This window comes from Schistocerca serialis, chromosome 1 (genome assembly GCF_023864345.2).
Source record: "Schistocerca serialis cubense isolate TAMUIC-IGC-003099 chromosome 1, iqSchSeri2.2, whole genome shotgun sequence".
NCBI lineage: Eukaryota > Metazoa > Arthropoda > Insecta > Orthoptera > Acrididae > Schistocerca > Schistocerca serialis.
The window spans coordinates 661,135,104-661,161,339 of NC_064638.1; the positions used below are offsets into that span (position 1 = coordinate 661,135,104).

At 42.0% G+C, this 26,236-nt stretch overlaps 1 protein-coding gene across 1 annotated transcript in view; it reads left to right on the forward strand.

Moving 5' to 3' along the window:
- The first annotated feature begins 1,055 nt into the window (after window positions 1–1,055).
- LOC126479545 (cleft lip and palate transmembrane protein 1-like protein) overlaps window positions 1,056–26,236 on the forward strand; it is a 165,184-nt gene continuing 140,003 nt past the window's right edge. The window contains exon 1 of the mRNA XM_050103793.1: window positions 1,056–1,325. Coding sequence (XP_049959750.1) covers window positions 1,170–1,325 — 156 coding nt within the window. The 5' untranslated portion in view covers window positions 1,056–1,169. The remainder of the gene's footprint in view (window positions 1,326–26,236) is intronic.

Genomic DNA, 26,236 nt, shown 5'->3' on the forward strand with positions numbered 1-26,236 from the left:
ACAAACTGAGTAGCCCATGGGCGACATAGGCAATATCATTGAGACAGTTAGCTGACGAGCGCCGTGGTCTCGTCGTAGCGTGAGCACCTGCAGAAGGAGAGGTCCTTGGTTCAAGACTTCCCATCGAGTGAAAATTTTACTTTCTTTATTTTTGCATAGTTATTATCTGTCCATTCGTTCATTGACGTCTCTGTTCACTGTAATAAGTTTAGTGTCTGTGTTTTGCGTTGCATCGCAAAACCGTGCGATTAGTAGACGAAAGGACGTGCCTCTCCAATGGGAACCGAAAACATTTGATCGTAAGGTCATAGGTCAACCGATTCCTCCACAGGAAAACTCATCTGATATATTCTATACGACACTGGTGACGGCATGTGCGTCACATGACAGGAATATGTTGTCGACCCACCTAACTTGTACACTTGGCGAATGGGTAAAAAGATTCTTCTACCTTGCCCGATTTAGGTTTTCTTGTGAATGTGATAATCACTCCCAAAGAAGTGATGAAAACATAAGAGTTTGTTACATAAACTGAAAATAAAAAATTAAACTTTTCACTCGATGGAAGATTTGACCAAGGACTTTTCGTTCCGCAGCTGCTCACGTTACCACGAGACCACGGCGCTCCTGCGTTTCCAATATCTTTGATGTTGCATATCTTCCCATGAACTACTCAGTTTGTATTTTTGGTTATTTTTTCACAGTTCCACATAACTTCTACCTGTTTTCTCAATTGATCTGTGTTCAGTTTTTCAAGGCCTATCCACTGTGCCAACTTATAACTAAATCTGAGGTGGGTGCGATGGGGAGGTTCCCTTGTTAACATAAAATTGTAATATTGTAGTTTGTATGGAAGAGAGAGGCATTAATTTAGGAAATGACGCATGTGAGTTTTCTTTTAATACTCACTGAAAAGTTTTACTTTTTACAGGATTCACTGTATTTTTCATTTCAAATGTTAAATTGTTATTAGTCCGTACCAATAAGGTTGTTCGTTGACGCATGAGCATTGGATCTTTGACTGTCTCACCTGTTAGATACCAAGGATAATTGTCAAGTGTAGCACGCATACATCTGCGACAGAGTGTTGTAAACTTTCAATGACGCTAGTGAATGACAGCGATACCAAAACTGTAACATCCTAGTTTTTCCGTACCAGAGGAGCTAATATGCGTTGGCCATCGTTTTCACTTATACTATCTGGTGTTTTCCTGGGATATATTTCATATTCAGTGTGGTCATTAGCGCAGTTGTTTGTGCCACCGGCATGTGGTAAAGGCGAACGTTGCATTCCGTCATTTCTAAGAAGTAAACCTAAATTACATGTAAGTATGCTAACAATGAAACAAAAATGTCAGAGAAATTATGTTTATTGATTTGTAATCCGGGTTCACGGATGTATATGTCTGGAAAACCGGAGCGAGTTTAGATTTGTCTACATTTCCCGAACTACGGTGAAAGCTATTGTCATAATGATGACTGTTGGTCATTTCGTGGTAGCAAATTATTTTGCCTTTATTGTAGATACGGTGCGTCTTGGCCACGTATGTGTGGTTTTCCAGATGGTAGTGTACACTGCTGTAAAATGCAGTGCACGTGTGTAGTAGTAAATGAGTGCCACGTAGATCTACTGAAATAATGTCTTCCGAGTGTCTTCTGGTTTGAGGTTTATATTTATGTGTGCATATTTATTTGTTGACACGAGTTTGACAAAATTCAATGACATTCCAATTCGTTAAATAAGCACATAATTGTTAGTGAAATAGCAATTTAGCTAGTAGGCCTACTACAAAAAAAGGCTGAATAATAATAATGTCTTTACAACATGTAAAAATGAGTTACTGTAGAATAAATCCATCTCATCGGAGTGTGATAAGGGTGTATTATTGAAAGATGAAAATTGGACATATCATGTTGTGGGTAAGAGGCACTTTCATGGCACTGTGTGCATTTAATGGGCATATGCCCTTACTAATGAGACGGAAAAGTGGTAGATGTGTTCATTGTATAGACAAACAGGGCAAGCATGTACTACACAAATAATAAGTAATGAAGAAGAATAAGTTGCTGGTAAACAATTCCTAGATATAAAGATTGTCATGTGTCAGTAAACCCTGGCATGATATGTATGTACCTCACACATACTCTTTATCTGCTTATGAAGCTGACTTTTAAATGTTCTAGCAGCATTTTATTTGTTTCATTCTCTATTACCATCGGCCAGTGAAAAATTATAGCCACTGTCATGACAAACTATATTGCCCTATACAATTATGTTTTATTAGAAAGTACAAAGAAACAAAAACTGAAAACGAAATGATATTCACATGCAATGAAGGAACCAAAGAGGCATACGGAAAATAACAGGATCTCACCTACCCCATTGTTTGCAACAGATATAGGGAAATACGGAAGCGTCCGATCCCACCCGTCTGCTTTGACCCATGACGTCACAAATATGGCGGAAACAAAAACAAACACACACCCTTTCCACAAGAAGCCTAATGACACTAACGGGACAAGCGCGGGAAATGGGGTGTTTTGGGTGGGGGGCAAACTAAATATAAACAAATTTAGACGCCTTGCGTAGCTACAACGTGTAAGTGAAGACAGCCATGCATGAGTACCCACCCACCTCCCCAGGGGTCGTAACCCCTGCAACCCATAGAAGATAAAGATGCTTCAGTAGCTGATTAGTGTTTTTTGTCTTTTTTTTAAAAAAAATCTCACGGGATAGAACGAACAGATCAGAAAGATAAATATAATAAACTAAAACAGAAATTCGAGGAAACAGATAATTAAAATAAGTAATAAGTGTTTTTAAATTAAAAAAAAAAAAATTTCATGAGATAGAACGAACAGATCAGAAAAGTAAATAAAATAAGATAAAACTGAACTGGAGACAGCCACACTCAAACCAAACTCCGCGCCGTCATGACGTCACACACAACACCCTTACGTCACGGGTCAAAGCCGACGCGTGGGATCGGACGCTTCTGTCGAGCCCAGATATAGCTCATGGTAAGCAAGAGGTCTGTAATATCAGAATTCAGGATGAAGTTTCAAATCTGGTACACATGTGTGTTTTTACAACTTCCCTTAATATGATGTATTGCTTGTTAGCTTTTATCTTGGAGTGTCTGGTCAACACTTGTTTCACAATTTTTCTGGTATTTCACCAGCACAAGTGACTGATGTTGTCAAAGATCCATCATCCATTGCTGGTGGAGGACTGGAGCTGAACCTGCAACTGGTGGTTGTGTGTACCTGTTGTGCCAACATATCTGAGAGTCTTTTCCTGGTCATTTGAGCTGTGGTTCACTCCTTGTTACCTGCAATGGTTGTTCACAGCAGCATGGGAATCCAGGATCTGTTTACCCTGAGGCTTTCTGCTTTCTTGTTAAAACTGTTGTCTTGTTAGTAGTGTTAGCAAGAAAGAAGGAAGCCTCAAGTTAAATGGAACTTGCATTTATGTGCTGCTGTGAATGACCATTGCAGTTAACAAGAGGAGAACCACGACAGCAATGTCTATGGAAAGCACCTCAGATGTTGGTGCGATAAGTACATATAATCTCTGGAGGGGCTCAACTCCAGCCCACTGCCGGCAGTGGAGGGTGAACCTTTGACAATGACAGTCACTAGTGTTGGTGAAACAGCAGAAAAATCAATGAACAAATGTTGGGCAAAGATCCTAAGACAAAAGCCAACAGGCAGTACATCAATAGGTGACTGTAAAACCCACAACCTTTTTTTTTCTTATTATGTTGCAGTACTGTTTATAATGTGAAAGTATTTCTCTGTCGTTACTTGTTTTGGCTATTTAATTTTTTTTGTGAGGATAAACTGATAGCTATGGTAATCTAAGATTTCTTTAATGGCCTCCCAGTGTTGCATTATTTATTGTTTTAGGAAAACAGCTCTTAAAACTGGATAGAAACTCGTTAAGAAATAGGTTGTATTAAGAGCTAACATTAGGTTCAGTGTACACTTCACCCAGCCAGTGTAAATGAAGCTTCCTTTAAAATTTTCAGTTGTTTTGTCATTAATCAGCCTCATGGATTTCTTTAGGTTTTTTTACTGTACAGGGGTCAGAGTTATGTAATGTTACTAACTGTGCTTCATGATATGAGAGTCTGTGTTTCACAAGATAGAAATGTATTTCTGTAACTTCCACATTTTGTTTGAATACATTATATATTAGGGTACTACTGTCTTGAGTAACTCAGGTTGGGAAATTAATTATGGTACTAAATTATAAGTGGCTAACAGAACTTCCAGATCATTTTTCGTGTCAGATTCCTTCAAGAGGTTACATTAAACTCACCACAAATTCATAGTACCTTCTTTCTGTGATGCACAACACAACAAACCATAAAAATTTTTCATAATTAGGCTATTTCCCATTTATCCATGGGGACTTTTGAAGCAATCACAAAAGTTACATTTCCCAGCATTAACCTGCATTGTATCCTTTTACCAGGAAAATTGCCAGACAGCTGTACATTTTGTGAAGTTATTTTATTTTGTTTTGACAGGCAGTTTCATAATTTCAGTACATGACATTCAGGCCCCAACAAATTAGAACGAGTATGTATATCAAGGTATACCACAGTGGACCTTACAGAAAAGCAGTGTAATAATAAAAGTGCTTAAAATCTACAAAATGCAATTAGCAACTTTAAGACAAGTACCTGTGCGCATACAGCGTAAAAAAGTAATGTACACATGCTGGTTAGTGTTGAAACTATTTTAACATCACAGAATTATAATAGAACATGCCAAGCATTACAAAAGACAATAAATAGACAATGTACAATCAGAAGCACATAATTCTTATAGATGAGAAACACCCTAGTTCTTATGAAGACCCACCCTCATTCAAAGTTAAACATTGTGATGTAACTTATGAAATACATGATAGTGTGTGTATCCATCCCCTAAGTATTATCACAATTGATGATATATCAAAATTAGTTGCCACAACATCAAAAAATGCAACTAAATGCAAAACCCAATGGCTGACATCTTATTAAATGAATCACAGTATGCAAAAAAACATGTGAGAAATAGTCATAAAATAGCTCTAGAACATGTGTTATATACAAAATCAAAAATAAAAAGATATGACTTTGTGTCCCTTACATCAGTTAAAAGGCAGGCAAATACTAGGGCGGAACAAACAAAGACCTCAAATCCATATTAACTAAGGGGAGGCCTCTGAAATCTCAGCTGACAATGTAATACTACTACCCTGGGAATATAAGGTATCATGCTATCAACCATTCTATAAGATGACGATCCCACACAAATAGGAACTTATATATAGCAACTTTGATAGTGTAGGGGTGGAACAAACTAAAAGTGAGGTAAGTGAGCAAAGACCAACAAGGCACCCAGTAAGCCCATGAACTAAGGAACATACAGATACAAAAAAAGGGGGGAGGCAACAGTTGATTGAAAAAATTAGTTGTTAAATGGCCTCATGCTATAAACCAGTCACAAAGTAGAACAGTACTAAATCAAAACCTTGCAAATGATGGAGATAACCATGGCGATAAAACAGGCAATGTATTGGTGGTATAAGTGTAAACGTGCTAGGAGTCTCAAGCCACACAGTAAAACTTGTAGCACGCAACAGTAGCCCATAACATATCGAAGCTCGTGTTGTGGGTCACAGGTTTTACTGCGTGGCTTGAGACTCCTGGCATATTTAGGCTTGTGCCAATATTGTTTTTATCACCTTGGTTTTCCCCATTATTTGCAAGGTTTTGATTTGGTATTGTTCCACTCGAAGATTGGTTTATAGTATGAGGCCATTTAACAACTCCTCACAACTGTGGTACCTCTCACCCCCTCCCCCTTTTTCTTGCTAGTATGTTTCTTAATTAGTAGATTTATCCTTTGGTATCTTGTTGATCTTTGCTCACTTACCTTACTTTTAGCTTGTGAAGTCTATCTATTAAAAACGTTAGTCCACTCCAATCAAATATGAAACAAAATATAGTTAATACACACATTCATCCATTACCACATCAAGCTGAAACCCTAATCAACATGCCACTGTTTTGTAATACTTTAGTTGAGCACTGTGATTGTGTTCTAGCATCTGCGGATGGGTACAAACGAGGTGACTCCATTGGCTGCTGCCCTCCAGGATGCTTACAATCTTCTAGTGAACATGTGGCTCTGAGCATTTATGGTACTATTTACATTCATCTTCTGCAAGTCTTAACATTTGGAGAACCTTCTGCAGCACAGTTATGTAAGGCTTACCAAGGCAAGCAGCTATGCTTCGGTGGACTTTGTAGATCTCGTGGAACCTAACAAACTAAAAAACAAATCTGTTAATAGTATGGGTGAACTGTTGGAGATCACAAACATTCACACAACAAAGAAGGTTTAACATAATAATCCCCCTGGAATTTCATTAGGAAAATTGAACCTTGGTAATTGTAACAGGGCACAACAATGTTAGAATGTCTTTACTTTGGTAGAGAGAGAAGATGAGCCTTTCAGAAAGAATCCCCCTTCCACATCAACAAAACACTGAGAAGTATTGCTGGAACAGTAAAGTCAGTCAAACATCATTCAAGCGTATTTGGTTGAAACTGCTACATATTGGCACACTATCACCTTTCTGAACTGGAAGAATTTTGATTAGTATACTGTTGCTGTAGAAAAGCATAATACATTCAACTTCAGTAAGTGTGTTGTACGTTGTAGAGATATCGAGGACATGTCCACTGCTAAACTGCAAAAATAATGGGAAACAGAGAGTGTTATCAGGCTCCAAACTAAACTGCTTTGTAGACTGCTCAGGTAATCAACCATCTTGGAACAGCATTTTTAGTAGGAAAGAAAATTCAAAAAAATTAAAGTGAGCCAGAGAATGCTGTCTACTGTTAGTTGATGTTGGTAAGCAGCTGGAAATCATCATGAGTACTCTCAAGCAATTGGAAGCTGTTGCAAATGGTTGTTTTGAGAGGGTTACCATGAATCATGTGCCAGAGTTGCCAAAAATACCTCAAATGCTATTATTGCTTCCCGTGAATCCTCTCTTGTCTACAAGGACTATGAAATCTATCACTGCTTTTCTGCTTAATTGGGGGTGACGTTTCAGTGGTAGGGCTAGGCATTCTGTACAGGGTACACAGGAACCATGGAGAACTAATGGTGTTATAGTGATCCCCCAATAAACAAATTTGGGGTGCCGTCTATCGCTGAAACTGAGACTTCCTTCCACTGTTGGAAAACCTGTGGTGTCCCATCTCAAGGGGAGGCGAATGCAAAACAGCAGGGGTCTGTAAATCATCAGCAGTTGAAACAAATGCCAAATAATGGTACTCCGTAGGGAAATGTCATTAAGGGATGGAAAGAGACACCAGGTGCACTCAGTGTGTATAAATGGCAGCCACCTCCAACATGTAGGAATTGGGTGTAGCTAACTGCAAACTTTGGAGCATATTGGAACAAACAATACCTGTCGTGAGGGCACAGATATCATACTTGAATCATTCCAGTGACTGGCAGGACCAGACTTGATCAGAGGTTTGGTGGAGATAACTATTTGCAGCATTTCTTTAGAACTGATCATGGCAATCTGGTTCTTAGTCGAGTGGAAAGCTTGAACTGGAGACTTTGAAGTTTCTGTGACAAGTTAGGTTGTGACTTCCTAGACTTGTGCCATTGGGCTGATAATTGTAGGGTCCCCCCCCCCCCCCCCCCTCCCCCGTCCCGAATTGGATCAAATATGCACTGCACATCAGAGGCTGCTACCCCAGTAGCTGAATGTGTGTGGCAAGCACATAAGGTTATTTTTTTTACATTAGATGACTCCATCCATTCCAGATAATTACAGCTGTAGGAGATCTGAAAATATCAGTGTAAGATCCAAAGAAATGCTCATTACAGGTGAGAGTATTAAAATCCTTAGACTTCGTCTTCAAGGAGCCAAAAAAATTCCTCTCATAGCATGGCCAAAGGTTACTGTGAAACAGATACAAATAGTGAGAGATGAGAAGAGCGAACAGGAGGAGTGAATTTAAAAGTAATACACGATGCAAAACAGCCTGCTGGAAGTGAACACAGAGGATACGACCTAGAAAATATACTTGTAAGTGACAGAATCAGTGCCCAAACATAAAAAATTATGGGAAACCCGATACTAAGAGAACAACACAAACCAACTTTCGTTAATCATTGTGGCTATCAGACTCAATGTAGTTCCATTTAAAGGACATTTTAATTCGACGAGAGAGAGGGAGCAGAATGGCTTGATTTTACAGAAGAATTGAATGGAGAAATCATGCAATTGGAATCATATATCAGTTCTTATGACAACTTTGTTCTGTTATTTAAAAAAAGTCCAGGACCAGGAAGTACATGCGGAGGGGCTGTAGAACTGAATACGTTATGGGCTTGGAGGGAGGCTCTAAAGAACTTCTGGAGCAATATGAATCAGTGAATCATGACGATCCTTTCTCAGAAAACAGTATTCAAGCAGGCAAAGAGGTTCTAGAAGCAGTATCAAAGTGCCAAGTGAAATTTGGTCCAAACTGGTAACAAATCTTTACATGAAGCAAAACAGCAGGTGATTGTGGAAGTTAGCAAAAAGTCTCTACAACTCCGGCACCTGATCTATTTGGAATAACTCCTGATGGGATAGCTCACTGCCCTCTAGTAAATGGGAAAATACCATTTAAAGTAAAAAAAGAGTGAAAATCCAATGTGATATGGGTAATGAAGTGGATGCTTCTGCCATGCCATTCAGTATTCAATCAGGCTAAATGGAGGAGACAAAGCTGCTGGCTTGAATGATATTCACATTGAACAAATAAAGAATTTTGAGCCTGCAGCCCTAAAATGGATTGTACAGTTAACGAATAGTTGTAGCACTACCATGCACATTCTGAAACTCTGGAGTATAACCAAGGCAGTGGCTCTGTTAAAACCGTTGATAGAATCTACAGCACTTCAGACCTGTGTCACTTCTGGCGCTTGAAAGAATGGTTGTTGACAGAATTTTTGGAACAATAAAGACCAAAATCATAACAAGCAGTATTTATGCATGCCAAAATACTCAATTTCACCCAATGCACATTGGATGGCTTCAAACAGAAGCAGATAACTGGAGTCACCTTTATAGATCTCTTGGCTACCTGTGATACATCAACCGTAAATACTGCTAATTAAATTTTATAACATGACTAAGACAAATTAGTGGAATATCTCCTTCAAAATAGACATCTTTATGTGATGCTGCAGGAGAGGAAGAGCTGCTGGAGAAGGCAAAAGAATGGCCTACCCCAAGGTAGTGTCCTGTCACCAATTTTATATAAACTATCTGCACAAATGACCCACCTGTAAACACTGAGATGAGACAGTCTATACATGATGATTATACTGCCATAGCTGCACCAGGAAAATCACGTGAGAAAGTGGAAGGGAAACTGATGCGGAGTGGAGACTTAGCCATCTACTACAGAGAGAATTTCCTTAATCCAAATCCCTCCAAAACTCAGATGTGTGCCTTTCACATTAGAAATAAAGATGCTCATAGACAATTGAAAGCGATGTGGCAAGGTCAGGAGTTGAACCATGATGACTTACCGAAATATTTGGGTGTCCGACTTGACAGGGCTCTGAAATTTGGGAAGCAGTGTCAAGATGTGAAGGGAAAAGGTATGTGCAAGGAATACCATCATCTTAAAATCCACCAGCACGGTATGGGGAACTAAAGCTCAAATTCTAAGAACATTGGTTCTCACACTGTTGCTCTGCAGCACCACTCTCACACAACTACGCACATGTCATTTTGCCAATTGATGAGATGATGTGCATAGTTTCTGGCTGCCTAAAACTAATGCCAATCCAACAAATTTACTCCTTTGTTGTCATAGCTCCACTTGCAATCGGAAGGCAAGTTGCAGCTGAGTCCAAAAGGAGAAAACAGGCTGATGGTCATAGGCATCCATTATATGGCTACCAAAGAAACCACAGCCGATTAAAGTCCAAGAAAGTTTTATGCAAATGACCAGCCCTTTAGACAAACTGCCTGCAATACAATTGAAAATTTATGGCAAAATTGCCTGAAATGTAATAGAAAATTTATGGCAAAACTGTATTAATCACACACTAATAAAGTCTAAAGAACAACTGGCTAATGGAAGTAATCTACTATTTCAGACATGGAGGTTACTTAAGAACTGGTGTGAAGTGGTGCAGTATCAACCTGAGAAAATGGGGATATAAAGAGAGTGATTCCTGTGAGTTTGCTGCAATACAAGGTCATCGACATCTAATAATATGCCCAAAAATAGGCAAATCTTGCAAAATGGTGGACCTTATCATAGCAAATGACAAAGCCATCCTTGTGGCTGGTTATTGAAAATTTGCATTATAATTGGTAACCTAGACACATGAAGTAAATACGAGGTGCATTCAAGTTCTAAGGCCTCCAATTTTTTTTCTAATTAACTACTCACTCGAAATCGATGAAACTGGCGTTACTTCTCGACGTAATCGCCCTGCAGACGTACATATTTTTCACAACACTGACGCCATGATTCCATGGCAGCGGCGAAGGCTTCTTTAGGAGTCTGTTTTGACCTCTCGAAAGTCGCTGAGGCAATAGCAGGACGCCTGGTGAATGTGCGGCCACGGAGAGTGTCTTTCATTGTTGGAAAAAGCCAAAAGTCACTAGGAGCCACGTCAGGTGAGTAGGGATCATGAGGAATCACTTCAAAGTTGTTATCACGAAGAAACTGTTGCGTAACGTTAGCTCGATGTGTGGGTGTGTTGTCTTGGTGAAACAGCACACGCGCAGCCCTTCCCGGACGTTTTTGTTGCAGTGCAGGAAGGAATTTGTTCTTCAAAACATTTTCGTAGGATGCACCTGTTCCGTAGTGCCCTTTGGAACGCAATGGGTAAGGATTACGCCCTCGCTGTCCCATAACATGGACACCATCATTTTTTCAGCACTGGCGGTTACCCGAAATTTTTTTGGTGGCGGTGAATCTGTGTGCTTCCATTGAGCTGACTGGCGCTTTGTTTCTGGATTGAAAAATGGCATCCACGTCTCATCCATTGTCACAACCGACGAAAAGAAAGTCCCATTCACGCTGTCGTTGCGTGTCAACATTGCTTGACAACATGCCACACGGGCAGCCATGTGGTCGTCCGTCAGCATTCGTGGCACCCGCCTGGATGACACTTTTCGCATTTTCAGGTCGTCATGCAGGATTGTGTGCACAGAACCCACAGAAATGCCAACGCTGGAGGCGATCTGTTCAACAGTCATTCGGCGATCCCCCAAAACAATTCTCTCCACTTTCTCGATCATGTCGTCAGACCGGCTTGTGCGAGCCCGAGGTTGTTTCGGTTTGTTGTCACACGATGTTCTGCCTTCATTAAACTGTCGCACCCACGAACGCACTTTCGACACATCCATAACTCCATCACCACATGTCTCCTTCAACTGTCGATGAATTTCAATTGGTTTCACACCACGCAAATTCAGAAAACGAATGATTGCACGCTGTTCAAGTAAGGAAAACGTCGCCATTTTAAGTATTTAAAACAGTTCTCATTCTCGCCGCTGGCAGTAAAATTCCATCTGCCGTATGGTGCTGCCATCTCTGGGACGTGTTGACAATGAATGCGGCCTCATTTTAAAACAATGCACATGTTTCTATCTCTTTCCAGTCTGAAGAAAAAAAAACCGGAGGCCTTAGAACTTGAATGCACCTCGTAAGAAGCAGCAGTACTGCAGCTGAGTCTTGGAGTCTCTATAGAGTGACCCTTTGATCCTGCTGCAGTGAACTATGGCAAGACTGAACACATTTGAGGGAGCACAACTGATTTTCCAATAAATATCCAACACCAGTTGTTATCTTCAGTTTTCTAATTTTAGTAGAGAACAGACCCTGTAGAGTCTCTTGTAGTAGCGGTGAGTTATAGTTGAAATTTTCTATTTGTCAGAATAGAGGAAGAAGCAGTAGCTTGCACTTGTCTCCTATTTTGAATCAGTGTGTATAGTCACAATGAGTAATAGCTGATATTTTTTTGTGTGAGAATATAAAGAGGAACTTGTCTCCCATTCTGATTAAAACATTTTATTGTGTTTTGTTGGAATGAGTTGCAAGCAGAGTTCTCATTTCTAATACTGAAAGATGGAAGTTGTCAACAGAGTTTTGCTAGAAAGGACAGAGTGGTAGGGTGTACTCACCACTTTACAAAGACATAAAGTCACTGTAAGAAACCTTTGTGAATAAGGCTGAATTATTGGCAAATAAATTGTTCAGAAATCAAATTCTTTAGTCTTTGCACCTTTATTTGCTACCACGAAGCCAACTACTGCTCCTCTCCATTCCAAAAATTGCCTGTGCTAAGCATCCTAAGAGACTTCCTCCCTCTCGCACTGCAAATGGTAACTTAATAGACCTCAGTCCGCATTGTCATCAATGTCCTGATTGTGTAACACAGGCCACACCTTTGTCCAAATTGGTTGTGTGACCTGTGCCTTGATGCGACACTGAAAACTACCTAGATCAGGTATTTTGAAAGCCCAGTCATGAAATGTATTAGTTCTAATGGTGATAAATAGAACTGAACTCATTGAGGATATCCACAATGAAACTGATATCAGCGACCATGAAGCAGTTGAAGCAACAATGGTTACAATTGTACAAAGGACAACAAAAACAAGTAGAATGATTTATATGTTCAACAAATTAAAGGAAGAACCAGTAGTATCATATCTCAGTGAGGAAATGGAAATGTTTAACTCTGGAGAGAAACTGGGAAACTGTGGCTCAAGTTGTGCTTGATAGATATGTGGGGTCTTTGACACAAAACCTAGGTAGATAGTGTACAGACTAAGTCTGAGTCATTCATTTAAGGCAACAATAAAACTAAGCGCTATTCATAATTTGTAGTTTGGCCATCTACATGATGTGACAGCATTGTAGGAAATGGAGGTTTCTGAGGGAAGTGTTGTCTTCAGCTTGAGTTGTTGTTTTGCTGATTTTGCTCATAATTTTTTCAGTTACAGTTGATTTGCCTGCTAAAAGTATCACTCTGATGCAGCTTCACAGATAATTTGGTGCACTTTTTAAAAGATCAGTAATAACAAACCCTTCCAGAAGCATTTCTATAAATAAGCTCATGGCTCCATCGAGATCAGAAAAATTTATACTTGAGAGTTTCTTTGCCATGCAGTGGTGATCAGTCACCTGATGCCAGCCAGCATCCACTCTAGTGATTGCAATGTGGTACACCTTCATTAAAATCATTAGGTCTTCCTGACTGTCCATTCCTGTCAGAATGATCCTTCTTGAAATTAAGGAAAAAAAAAGTTTTATGATGTGATTTCTACAATGACGCACGTCGCACACACAAATGTTTCAAATTGCCACTGCTGCCTTCATCTCTCTATTAAATCTCAATCACACAATGTGGCACAAATGTTAGTTCTTTTTCCATTTGAGTCTCTGTTTCATAAGACTGAAGCAGCACTCAAAAGATTCAGATGCACAAAATCCAATATGTAAACACAAGAAAAAAAGCTAGTAGGTCATATAAAAAATGGCAATTGTAGATACACTCACAGAAACATATGCACCACCAAAACAAACATAAATGTTATGAACTAGTACACCAACTCATTTTTTTTAGATAAATTTTAATCGTGATGATACTGCAAGGTAATTCTTATTGTTACTTTGGTTTCTTCCATCGTAAGTGTACCGCAAATTGAAATGTTCATTCATTAGACACTTTATACTTGTATTGACAAAGCATCACCAGCAACAACATTGAAAGTATTCAAGTAGTTGATACTTTTAGTTCTTTTGGTGTTTATAGACTGAATGACAGTTTTCCTTAAGGACAACATATTCTAAACATTACTGCCAGAATTTTTTGTGTTTCTTTTTCCGCATTCTGATGAAAACTACTTCTCCTGTCATGTTAGCAGAAGCTGGAATTGAATGTAATCTGCACACACTTGCTTCTTTTATTTTCACACGGATTTTTTAGACGACTTTTTCAGTCGAGTAAAGTGGTTCCCTTGCAAACTACCCTTTCTTAGTTTCAAAACTGTAAGTTCATTTATCTGCTACAAACATCACCCCAATGCAACTTCAAACATAATTTGGTACACTTTCTAACCCATCAGTAATAACGAACCTTTCAAGAAGTACGTCACAAATAAGCTCATGGCTCCATCAACATCAAAACAATTTCTTTCCCAGAGGCTCTTGGCATGCAGCAGCCATTGACAACCTGACGCCATCTGCCATCCACTCAGCTGTTCCCTGTAGATACCCATATTTTGCAATCAATGCTGTGTGTGTTGCGCATTTTATTTGTGTTTGCTTTGGGTTTAGTGCCAGCCACAGCATTCACAAAACAAATCTTTTTTAAGTTTATAATGATCGAAATATTTGTTACGTATTGTAATGTTTACAGCATAACCATTGGAGATGATCTGAAAAAGTGAACCACATCTGGTGAATCAGCTTTTCAGTTTGCAGTATGCTCAAGAGAAAAGCAGAAATGATAGTGACAGTTATTGATTTATGGTGTCTAATTTGCAGCAAGTGCATTTGTGTACTGTTGGAAACTATGCTCTAGCCAGTAGGCCTAATTACAGAGTTGGGAATAAAACTCATTGGCTAATGCTTTCACTATTCTGGCCCTTAGTGGCCACGTCCTCGAGACACAAGCTGTACTACTCACTTCAGAGCCCACTCAAGAAACAAATGAGCTATGGAAATGTGTTCCTCTTGTCACTAGTATAACCTAGACTTGGTAACAACACAGAATATATTTGTCAACTCTGGTCTTTGAGTTACCTCCTAGATGGCATAGAAATATCCTGCTTAATTCACTTGACGTTTTCTTGTCATTTCTATTGAATTATCTGAGTGGTTTTCACTTAAGGTGTGACGTCAGGTTGTCAGTTTACAGTTGTGTCTCTAGGAACATCGTTACACACAGTAACTACAACTTATTTTGTACTTTACATTGCAGATTGTCTGCCTAACCCACTATTGGGCTCCTGGCCAACATGGGGCCCTGTCACTTGTGGCACTACTTCTGCTACAGATCTGTCCTACTATTCTTTTTTCCTCTCTGCCTTTCCATCAAATTGTCTTGTTGGTGCCATCCATACTTAAATTTGGTTTATGATTTTAGGCACTCATCTTTTTCTCTTCTGGCACTTTATACAGCTTTTCACCCTTCATTACAATGTCACCATTGTTGGGTTTTACCTACCATTCCTCTGCCAAATTTTACAGAAGGATGGATCATGCAGGGAAGGACACTTAACTTTGTGTACATTCTACCCTCTGTGGCTTTCTATCTTTCTAGTATTCTTTCCTGGCAAAAGTGATACATAAAAAACTAATATGGTAGCCATCCAATTGTGGGGGGTGGTGGGGGTGGTAGCTTCCTGACCATCCAGAGATCACACTGGAAATCCCCACATATGCCAAGGAGTTTGTGTCTAAAGTGGCTGGGGCATGGGGAGTCCGAGCAATGGTTACCAGACCAGGTAGCTGTTGCTGTGGCTGGGTGGCACATGTGGAGAGAGCCCCCATTCAGAGTGGGTGGCACCAAGGAGGATGACTTACAAATGAAGCAGTGCAAACTTTCTTCTGATGGTGGTTGTATGGCCCCTGCAGTCTCTTTTGAAGGAAAAGATTACTACAATGCAGAGAGATGTGACCCCACCTGGCTACACTTTGGGACGAATGTAGGGCTAAGAAACAAGGGGGAGAAATACTCCCCAGAATACTAAGTATGCTCTAGGAGTGATGAAGACTCCTTTCTGGCCACAAAATCATTACTCTTTGTTGCATGCCTTGAAGACAGGTTTGGAGAGGTAGCAGTGACTTATAAATGGAAAGTGGTTTGGTTCTGATTAAAACAGCATCCTCTGCTCAGTCGTGGGCACTGCTTGCCTGTAACAAAGCCATCCCATTGTGAGGGTGGTGTGCGTAGTAGCCCGCTGACCATCCAGGATTCACACTGATGATGCCTGCACTGGAAACTCACCACATAAGCCTGTAACAGTCATCCTCCATGACAGTCTCATTATGGTACCGGGTATCATCTTCCAGTGTGACCTCCTTTTGTAGACCGTTAACAAGTTAAGTGGCAATTTGGTGTGATGGGGGATGCATTTTGTCCATTGTGTTCAGTGGGAACAACAGGAGAATGGTGTTGACTCTGCCATCCCTAAATCTAATGAAATTTGGTGTGGAGGTTCTATACGATCTTTGGTGGCTACATACCAAATTTCAGTTCAGTTTCTTCAGTGGCTGAATTCTTAGAGCACTTTAAAGAGAGGCTACTCACCTCCGCATCATGTATGAAAGTGCAAATGTGCCAACTTTGCTAAGCTTTTTTAAAAGTTCTAGCAAAAATTTGGTCAGTTGCTTTAATATACGCAGACAACTTTTTAGTCTGAATCACACCATGGCAGAAATTAGGAATTTAGCCTTACCTAAATATAGAGACAAGCCTCTAAAGTGGCTAAAAAATTCTTTGCGCTATTCTGAGAGCCATGCTTTGTCTGATCATTGCTACTTTTCGTATGAACCAATCACACCAAAACTTTGGAGGGTTGTTCATATCTATGATGTTTATATATTGACCAAATTTAATTAACTTTGGATGCCCAGGCGAGAAGATATGCATCTGCAAAGGTGGCCAAAATTTTCTACTTGCAAATTTTAGAGTATTTTTGGGGGGCAATATCTCAACTGTTTCTTCTTCAATCCTCTTTTTCTTACTACAGCTGGATAAAGCATGCTTTAAGCTTTCAAAGAAATATTGTTTAATTTCTGTATCTTTCAGTCTGATGAGTAAGAACACATTTCAAAAGTTATTATTTTAGCACTTGGAGAAGATTTAAAAGTCAAATATTTTGCTCATTAAGTCCCCCAATTAATTATTTTTATTTGACTGTATAAGTCAGTTTCAAACATTAATTTAACACATGACATAAAAACAAGTATAGTACAAAACAAAGCAAATTTGCTGAACAAAAATACTAAAGAGTCAGTTCCATTTTTCATTAAGCACTTCTACAATTTTGTCAATGACAGATTGTGGATAACTGTATTGTCTTCCTAGTGATGATGTTGATGGGGTTTCTAAAGTTACGAAGATATGTTGCTCAGGAATCCAGCAGATATCTTTAGCAGTCGGCCAGTGGAAGGAACTAGCATGACTGTGTGGGTGCATAAAGGTGATGAGGACATCTTTTTGTTCATGTGAAACTTCACATTTTCAACCCATACATACAATACTTGGAATTGAGACTGCTGGAATTTCTTCACCTGCTTTGAAGGTGTTAACTGTGAATGCTGTAGCATCATTGGAAACTGTGCTTACTCTGAGCTGATTACAATTAATTGATTTTCTCTCCTTCCAGATTCTGTATGTCCCATGGTAAACCTTGTTTCTTGATCTTGGAGGATTTTTTCAATTTCTTCTTTTGGTACATAAAAAAGCTTTACACCTGGAATACTATCATCACAGAATTTGAATAAATCATATGGAGCCAATATTTGGTTAGTTAAGGCCCTCTGCAGACTAGCACAGGCTGCAAGTCCTTTTGCTGTTCCCCCAATGCCATCACAAGGCAATTTACCAATGGCTTGTTCCAAAAATATTCCATTTGGCAGTGATGCTAAAATCCGTTTCATACAGGTATAAATTGATGAAATTTTTGAAATTCTTATTTTGAGCAGCTGAATAACCACTAAAGTAGTAAATGTTCTTAATGTTTTGAGTCTTTGTCTTGAAATATGCTATCAACTTTATTTGAAAGGCATAGACAGCAATGGTATTATGACAGGACAGTTGCTGACCATACGAATGCTCATATGCTGACATTCTTTGCCATCAAAATAGACATCAGATGGATGAAATGTGGCCAGACTATTCTCACAATGGAATCCTTGCACAGTATCCTGAACAACAAATTAATATTCTCAGCAAAATCTATAAATATATTTAATTCATTTTTTGCAAGATTCCTTTTTAGCTGCTTAAGATATAAACTTTGGTGTTTTGACACAAAGTGGTGTCTTCTTAAAGCGATCATTTTCAAAATCAGTGCCTCCATCAAATCTTCAACAGTTCTCTGGCAAGACTCCAATGTGTGTCTGCCAGCATGGACCCATTGATTGTATTCCAGTGTTTCTTCAGGATCACAGTCTGTAGAAGAGTCTTCAAGAAAAGCCTCTAGTAGCATTTTTCCTGGACATTCCTCACCATGTTGGAGCATACTGTTTTTTGATTCCAAACTGCACTCAGTTTTTTTTCATCAAATCCTTGTAGTCATCTTAAATGAATGTTGCTGAAGCCAACATTAATCTGACATTTTGATGAAAATTGCACGTACACATACTGAATGTGATACAGAAGCACCAGCTGTACTACACCGTTTCGGCATGAGCTCGCAAAATTTTGGGAGGCTTAGTTCATTTCCGTATTTCTTATAATGACCAGTGAAAGTTTTTTAAGGTTAAAAAGGAGCAGGCATTTCTCCTTGTGAATCTTTCCCCATATATTCTTACTGCAACAGAATCCTTTTTGCCTGGGGATTAACGATAAAACTCGTCATCTTCAAACAAAGGGAGGACGTTTTGTTTCATTTCATCAATGAGCTTTTTTCCCCTTTTCAGTTTGCAGTTGTTGCCAAAATCCCATCTTCCGTTTTTAGTTTCCTAGCCTTCTTCACCATCTTAGTTGAAACACCAAACTATTTACCCATTTTTTCAGTAGTGTAGCTGTTTGGGGCTAGGGCCAAAATTTGAACTGTACTGCTATTGCTTGAAGTCTGAAGTTTAATTTTAAGTTATTCAATTAAGATGTCCATTGATTTACATTTATGGCACTCTTCCATTTGTATCTGAGCAATAACTACTTGGCTCACACCAGCAGCTGTGGCAATTACCTTAGTAATATTACCTTGGGCTTTCAGAACTTTGCACTTTATGTATCCCATTGAATCCCTTTCGCTGATCTGTTGAAGCTTTAGTAGTGATTCTCCAGGTGATGATAATGAAGTGTTAGCAGTAAAGCAAGCATCAACACTACCCATGTCTTCAGTAGATTGTGATTCTTGCTTAGCCTGATACGATGTTTCTTTTTGGGCATTTCGTTTCTACATTTGGTACACATTTTCTGACCAGGTTTAAAAACTTCATTAGTCAATAACTTCAGCCTATCAGACATTGCTGTGTGTACTGGTGTTCAGGCCTTCTTGGTTATATGTCTTTCTTTACCACACGTGTTGCAGACATTCTGGTTTGAACAAATTTGGGCATCTTCAGTAAAACTAAGCCCAGACCTACACTGAAGAATGTCCTTGTCAATTGGTGACATTTCCTTAACTGACTGTAGTTCCCTTTTGCCGTGATAGAATGGTGATGACTTCAGACAATATTCAGTGTTGTTTTTATATAAAATATACAAATTAGGCTATTAAAACATATTGTTTTAGTGTTTACCTTCAGCTACAACAATAATTACTAATTATTCAAACACTTAGTACTCAGCACTAAGATAGTACAGTGTCAACATCAAAGATTACACCGCACAAAAGACTGACACTGTGAAAATTGTCAATATGCAAGATCCAGAAATTAAACAATATAGCTTTGAAAGCTCTATCCAGCTGTGGCAAGAAAAAAAGGGTTGAAGAAGACACAGTTGAGATATTGCCCCTCCCCCCCCCCCCCCCTCAAAATACCCTGAAATTAGCAAGTAGAAAATTTTGGCCAGCTTTTCAGATGCTTATCTTTTCACCTGGGCATCCAGTACTAATTAAATTTGATTGATATACAGACATCATAGGTAGGAATAGCCATCTGAAGTTTTGGCACGATTGGCTCATATGAAAAGTAGCAGTGGTCGGTCAAATCATGGCTCTCAGAATAGTGCAACAAATTTTTTAGCCACTTTAGAGGCTTGTCTCTATATTTAGGTATGGCTAAAACCATAATTTTTGCCATGGTGTGATTCAGCATAAAAAGTTGTCTATTTATACTAAAGCAAATGACCAAATGTTTGCTAGAACTTTTAAAAAAGCCTAGCAAAGTTGGCACATTTGTGCTTTCGTACATGATGCCGAGGTGAGTAGCTTCTCTTTAAAATCTCCTAAGAATTCAACCACTGAAGATACTGAACTCAAATTTGGTATATAACCACCAAAGACCATGTAGAACCTTCATACCAAATTTAACTAGATTTGGAGATGGTTGAGTGGGGACACTTTTTAGTATTGGTTCCTTTGACGTAGAATGAACCTGCCTGAAAAGGTCAACGTGTATGTGTATTGATGCAGTATGAAACCCTATGTCTTCCCTTCCATGTGGTACTTCAAATGTATAAGATTTGGGCACATGTCCTTGTGTTGTAATGCCAGACCCATCTGTAGAGATTGTGACTGTCAGATGCACATGAAAGCTACATATGCCCCCACCCCCCCACCCTCATCTGTGTCAAGAGCAGGGAATCCCACTGTTCACTGGACTGCACCATCTTCCAAAGAGAAAAGAAAATCCAAGAATACAAGACTGTTGACCAATTCATGCATAAGGAGGCCAAGAAAAAAATATGATTATTTGCAACCTGTCCATATGACTACAACATTTGCTATGGCTTTGATGACATCGTTCTTAAAAAAAAAAAAAAAAAAAAAAAGTGACAGTATCCTTGCCTTCAGGCCTTCGACATTGGGCCCTTGGGGCCGCTTGACTGTACCTGTTTTCCTGGTTGTTAGGGGCCATTCTCCCACTGTTTCCCTAACAAACTATTCGGTAGTTTTGAATCCCCACCCACTCTGGACGTCAGTCCCCAAGCAACACCCTCCTCTGGCATCTTTCACCAGGAAAGGATCCCTCAGAGTACTCCTCTCTCAGGATTCTGCTGATCTGCAATCAGATATCAGCCTGTAGCTGAAAGTGCCAGGTTGCTGGTTGTAGGGCTTCGTGTTCCTCCTCTGTTCCTGAAACTAGGTCAGACAAGCCCTTGCGAACATCAGAATCATCCAAGGAGAAGAGGGACAAAAAGGAGACCTTGAAGATGGAGGTTCTGGTGGTCTCAGTGCCATCAGACCCCATGTTCTGACTCTACAGCTGAGGCAAACTTCCTGGTGGTACCTGTACTACCTGATCCTCCTACACAACATGCTTTGGTACTGATGTATGTTGATGTTGTATCCTTGCAACCAGTGGCAGCAGTCTATGCTGGACCATGACCTGCCTCCTTGGTCCCTTCACATCCATACATCATCCTCCATTCGAGCTGAAGTAGTTTTCCACCATTTGCCTGACCTCTGCTGTCTCTTATGTGTTTCCCCTACCTTCTGTATTACCTTTCAGAAAACTTGGTTCCCAGCATGCCTATCAGGACTATTTTTAATTGAGCTGACTCACACAGGGTGTCAGGTGGAGTTTGCATTTAATTTCTGGAGTCTGTGAACATATGAAACTCAGTATGACTTCAAAGGCTGTGGCTCTTAGTTTGAGGATCTTTCTGGATTTTACCATCTGTGATGTGTACCTTCCTCCCAGTGCCAATGGTGAAGTGTCTCAGAATGTGTTGTCTGCACTGATTTCTCAGCTCCCACTCCCTCCCTCCCTCCCCCTCCTTTCCTCACTGTGGGTGACTTCAATGCCCACAGCCTAATGAAATGTGGAACGACAACCACTGGCCATGGTAAAGCCATCAAAACTTTGCTCACTGTGCTCAATCTTTGTCTGTTGAATACCGGTACCCCTTACACTTCAGTGTAGCATTTAGATCTTATTCGGCCATTGATCTTTCCATTTGCTACCCTGGTCTTTCCCCCTACATCCATGGGAAAGTCCATGATGACTTGTGTGACAGTGATCATTTTCCGACCGTCCTGTGCCTTCCTCAGAGTCGCTCGCCTGGGTGTCCATGCAGATGAGCTCTCAGCAGCACTGACTGGAATGCCTTTGCATCAGTCATTGCCCTCAGCATACCCAAGTTGAGGTATCGAGGTGGCTGTCCATAGTAGAACTACAACCATTCTATTTGCAGCAGACATAGCAATCCCCTATTCCCCAGAATCTCCATTGGAAGATGGTACCTTGGTGGACTTCAGAAATCCCTGTGGCTATTAGAGATCACTGATGGGCTCTCAATGCCATAAGTGACATCCATGTATGGAACACCTCACTGCCTTTAAACAGCTTCATGGATGGGTTGACCACCTAAAAAAATGACAAAAAGAGTACTGGGAATTGTATATTACTACCATTGGACTGCTTACTCCCCCTTTGCAGATGTGGGCAAAGGTGTGACACCTCTGTGGACACCCCCCTGCGGGTTCGGGGGTTAGAATAGGCCCGCGGTGTTCCTGCCTGTCGTAAGAGGTGACTAAAAGGAGTCTCACATGTTTCGGCCTTATGTGATGGTCCCCTCTCGGGTTTGACCTCCATCTTTCTAAATTATTCCGAAGAGCGAGCCAATTGGGGAAGGGCGCCTTACATGGTGCACTGTATCCGCCGCCTTTGAGACCTTTAGCTGGCTTTTTTGTCGTTGCAATGGTGTCCCGCTCGTTTTCCATCTCTTGGGCGAGGATCCGTCCCTGGGTGCGATTCCCACGCTGCACTCTGCAGTGTTGCTTTTAACTGCGACGACGACCTTGGACATTTTTGCACCTAAGATCCAGCACGGTAGCCAGTCCGTTGTGGTGGGGCCGCCATGTACCCTGTTGGTTGTAGCCCCCTGATAACACAGGGATCGCTCTACTGATGCCTGCGCTGTTAACTCCCCACGTATGCCAAGGGGTAGATGCCCATCTCCCTGGGGCATCAGGACTCCCGGCAATGGCCATCCTGCCAGGTGGCTCTTGCTGCGGCTGGGTGGCACCCGTGGGGAGGGCCCTTGGTCGGAGTAGGTGGCATCAGGGCGGATGACCCGCAATGAAGCGTGGTACATCATCTCTCGTTGGCGGCCAGCCACCAGCAGTCTCTAAGTGTTCAAGGGCTTATTTTAAAGCTAACGTTTATGACCCCAAATCGTTCCCCTCCCTGGCCACACCATGGGAGGAACGAAAGGCAATGAATGACAGTGACGTGTATTCGCCCAGGTATCTTGTCTGTACCAGAGCTGATGGTGACTCGTTTCTATCCGTGAAGCCTCAGTTCTTTGTAGAGCATTTAGAGGACATGTTTGGGGAGGTGGAGGGCTTGTCCAAAATGCGCTCTGGGTCAGTTTTGATAAAAACGGCATCCTCTGCCCAGTCACGCAGGTTACTTGCTTGTGACAAGTTGGGGGATGTTAACGTTACCATCACCCCACATAAGAGTTTAAATATGGTCCAGGGTATTATTTTCCATCGGGACTTACTTTTGCAGTCTGATGACGAGCTGCGCGCCAATTTAGAGCGCCGTGGTGTACATTTCGTCCGGCGCGTTCATCGGGGTCCGAGGGACAATCGGGTAGCTACCGGTGCCTTCATCTTGGCCTTCGAAGGTGATACATTACCGGAGAAGGTCAAGGTGATGGTCTACCGATGTGATGTCAAACCCTATATCCCTCCCCCGATGCGGTGCTTTAAGTGCTGGAAGTTCGGTCACATGTCCTCTCGCTGTACTTCTAGCCTCACATGTCGAGATTGTGGACACCCATCTCATCCCGATACTCCATGTGCCCTGCCTCCCATCTGTGTCAACTGCGGGGAGCACCATTCACCTTGCTCGCCAGACTGCAGAATCTTCCAGAAAGAACGCAAGATCATGGAATATAAGACCCTGGACCGACTGACCTACACTGAGGCTAAGCGGAAATTTGAACGGCTACATCCCGTGCGCATGATGTCATCTTATGCCTCCACTGTCACTCCTGCTCCAGCTCCTTCAGCTGCAAGTCATACCGTCAGCTCTCAGAGTCAGAGGAGCTCACCTGCCCCCTTGACGATGGGGACCCCTTCTCTCGCTGTTGCTCCCACACCATCTACCTCGGGAGCAGCACCCACTAAACCGCTGGGGACACCAGTCCCCACTTCTAAGCCGGAGAAGCGTAAGTCTTCTTCGGCTTCTCTCGCTCGGAAGGGATCCCTTGGGTCACTCCCTTCCCAGGTTCCTACCAGCGGCACAGCAGACACCAACCAGTGGCTGAAGAAGCCACAGGTCACTGGTCGACGGGCTTCGCGATCCTCTTCGGTCCTGGAGACTGACTCCAATAAGCCCTCTCAACAATGGCAACCAAAGGAACAGCGAGAGAAAACGACTTTGAAGACCCGAAAGACCAAGACCCCTGCGGTGGCACCTACTCCACCGCTACCTAAAAGCTCTGCGTCTGACGATGAGGTGGAGATCCTTGCGTCCGCTGAGGACCTCGATCTCGCCGGTCCCTCAGACGCAATGGATAGCACTTGCACGGGTGCTCCATCGGAGGCAGCAGGTGACCCAGCGGTGTAATCTGCCTTCCCAGTCCCGTCACGCCTTTCTCCACCATGGACAATACCATCCTCCAGTGGAACTGCAGCGGTTTCTTCCACCATCTAGCTGAGCTCCGCCAACTTATCAGCCTTCACCCTTTCTTCTGCATTGCTCTTCAGGAAACTTGGTTTCCAGCAATGCGAACCCCCGCCCTCCATGGCTATCGGGGTTATTATAAGAACCGGGCAGCATATGAAAGGGTGTCTGGTGGCGTCTGCCTCTATGTCCTTCACTCTCTGCACAGCGAGTCTGTCCCTCTTCACACACCTTTAGAGGCTGTCGCTGTTCGGGTGTGGACGCCACAGGCTGTTACCGTCTGCAGTCTTTACCTTCCACCGGATGGTGATGTCTCGCAGCATGTCCTGGCTGCGCTGATAGCGCAATTGCCGCCACCTTTCTTGCTATTGGGCGACTTCAACGCCCATAACCCTCTGTGGGGTGGGTCAGTGGAAACAGGTTGAGGCGCCACCATTGAGCATTTATTGTTGCAGCTCGATCTCTCGGTTTTAAATGATGGTGCCTTCACACACTTCAGTGTGGCGCATGGCACATACTCCGCCATTGACCTTTCAATCTGTAGCCCTAGCCTCTTACCATCTGTCCAATGGAGTGTGCATGACGACCTGTGTGGTAGTGACCACTTTCCGATCTTTCTGTCACTACCACAGTGTCACTCTTCTGGGCGCCCTAGCAGATGGGCTATGAATAAGGCTGACTGGGACTTGTTCTCCTCCACTGCCGCTATTGAGCCTCTCTCTAATGATGACATTGATGCGGTGGTTCAATCGGTCACCACCGGCATCGTCACTGCCGCCGAATCTGCCATTCCCCGTTCCTCTGGGTCCCCTCGGCGGCGGACTGTGCCTTGGTGGTCGCCTGAGATAGCTGCAGCGATTAAAGATCGCCGGCGGGCACTACAGCGTCACAAGCGACATCCCTGCATTGAACACCTCATCACCTTCAAACGGCTGCAAGCGTGGGCCCGCCGCCTTATCCGCCAAAGCAAGCAGGAGTTCTGGGAGCGGTATGTGTCCACCATTGGCCTCCATGTCTCTCCATCGCAGGTCTGGGCCAAGATCCGACGCCTATATGGCTATCGGACTCCTGTCGGCGTCCCTGCGCTCTCCCTGAATGGAGCAGTTTGTACTGACTCTGGCGTCATTGCAAACCGCTTAGCAGAGCATTTTGCTATGAGTTCCGCTTCTGCGCATTACCCCCAGGCCTTCCGCTCCATTAAAGAACGGATGGAACGTCGGAGCCTTTCTTTTCGCACACACACTTCTGAATCCTACAATGCTCCATTCAGTGAGTGGGAATTTCACAGTGCCCTTGCCGCTTGCCCTGATACCGCTCCCGGGCCAGATAGCATCCACTGTCAGATGCTGAAACTCCCCCCCTGCGGGTCTGGGGTAAGAATAGGCCCGAGGTATTCCTGCCTGTCGTAAGAGGCGACTAAAAGGAGTTTCAACCGTTTCGGCCTTCTATGTGATGGTCCCCCTTGGGGTTTGACCTCCATTTTTCAAAATTCTACAAAAGTACGAGCCTTTTGGGGAAGGACACCTTACATGGTGTACCACTGGTCCTAAGTGCACTAAGACCTTGGCACTCAGCATTGCACCGGCGTTGTAACCATACCCACTATTCCTCAAATTGGGCCTAAACGCCTGATGGGTTGTCCAAGTTACGCCCATAGTGCATCTCCATCTGCACCAGCGATCATGATGGACTTTCCATGG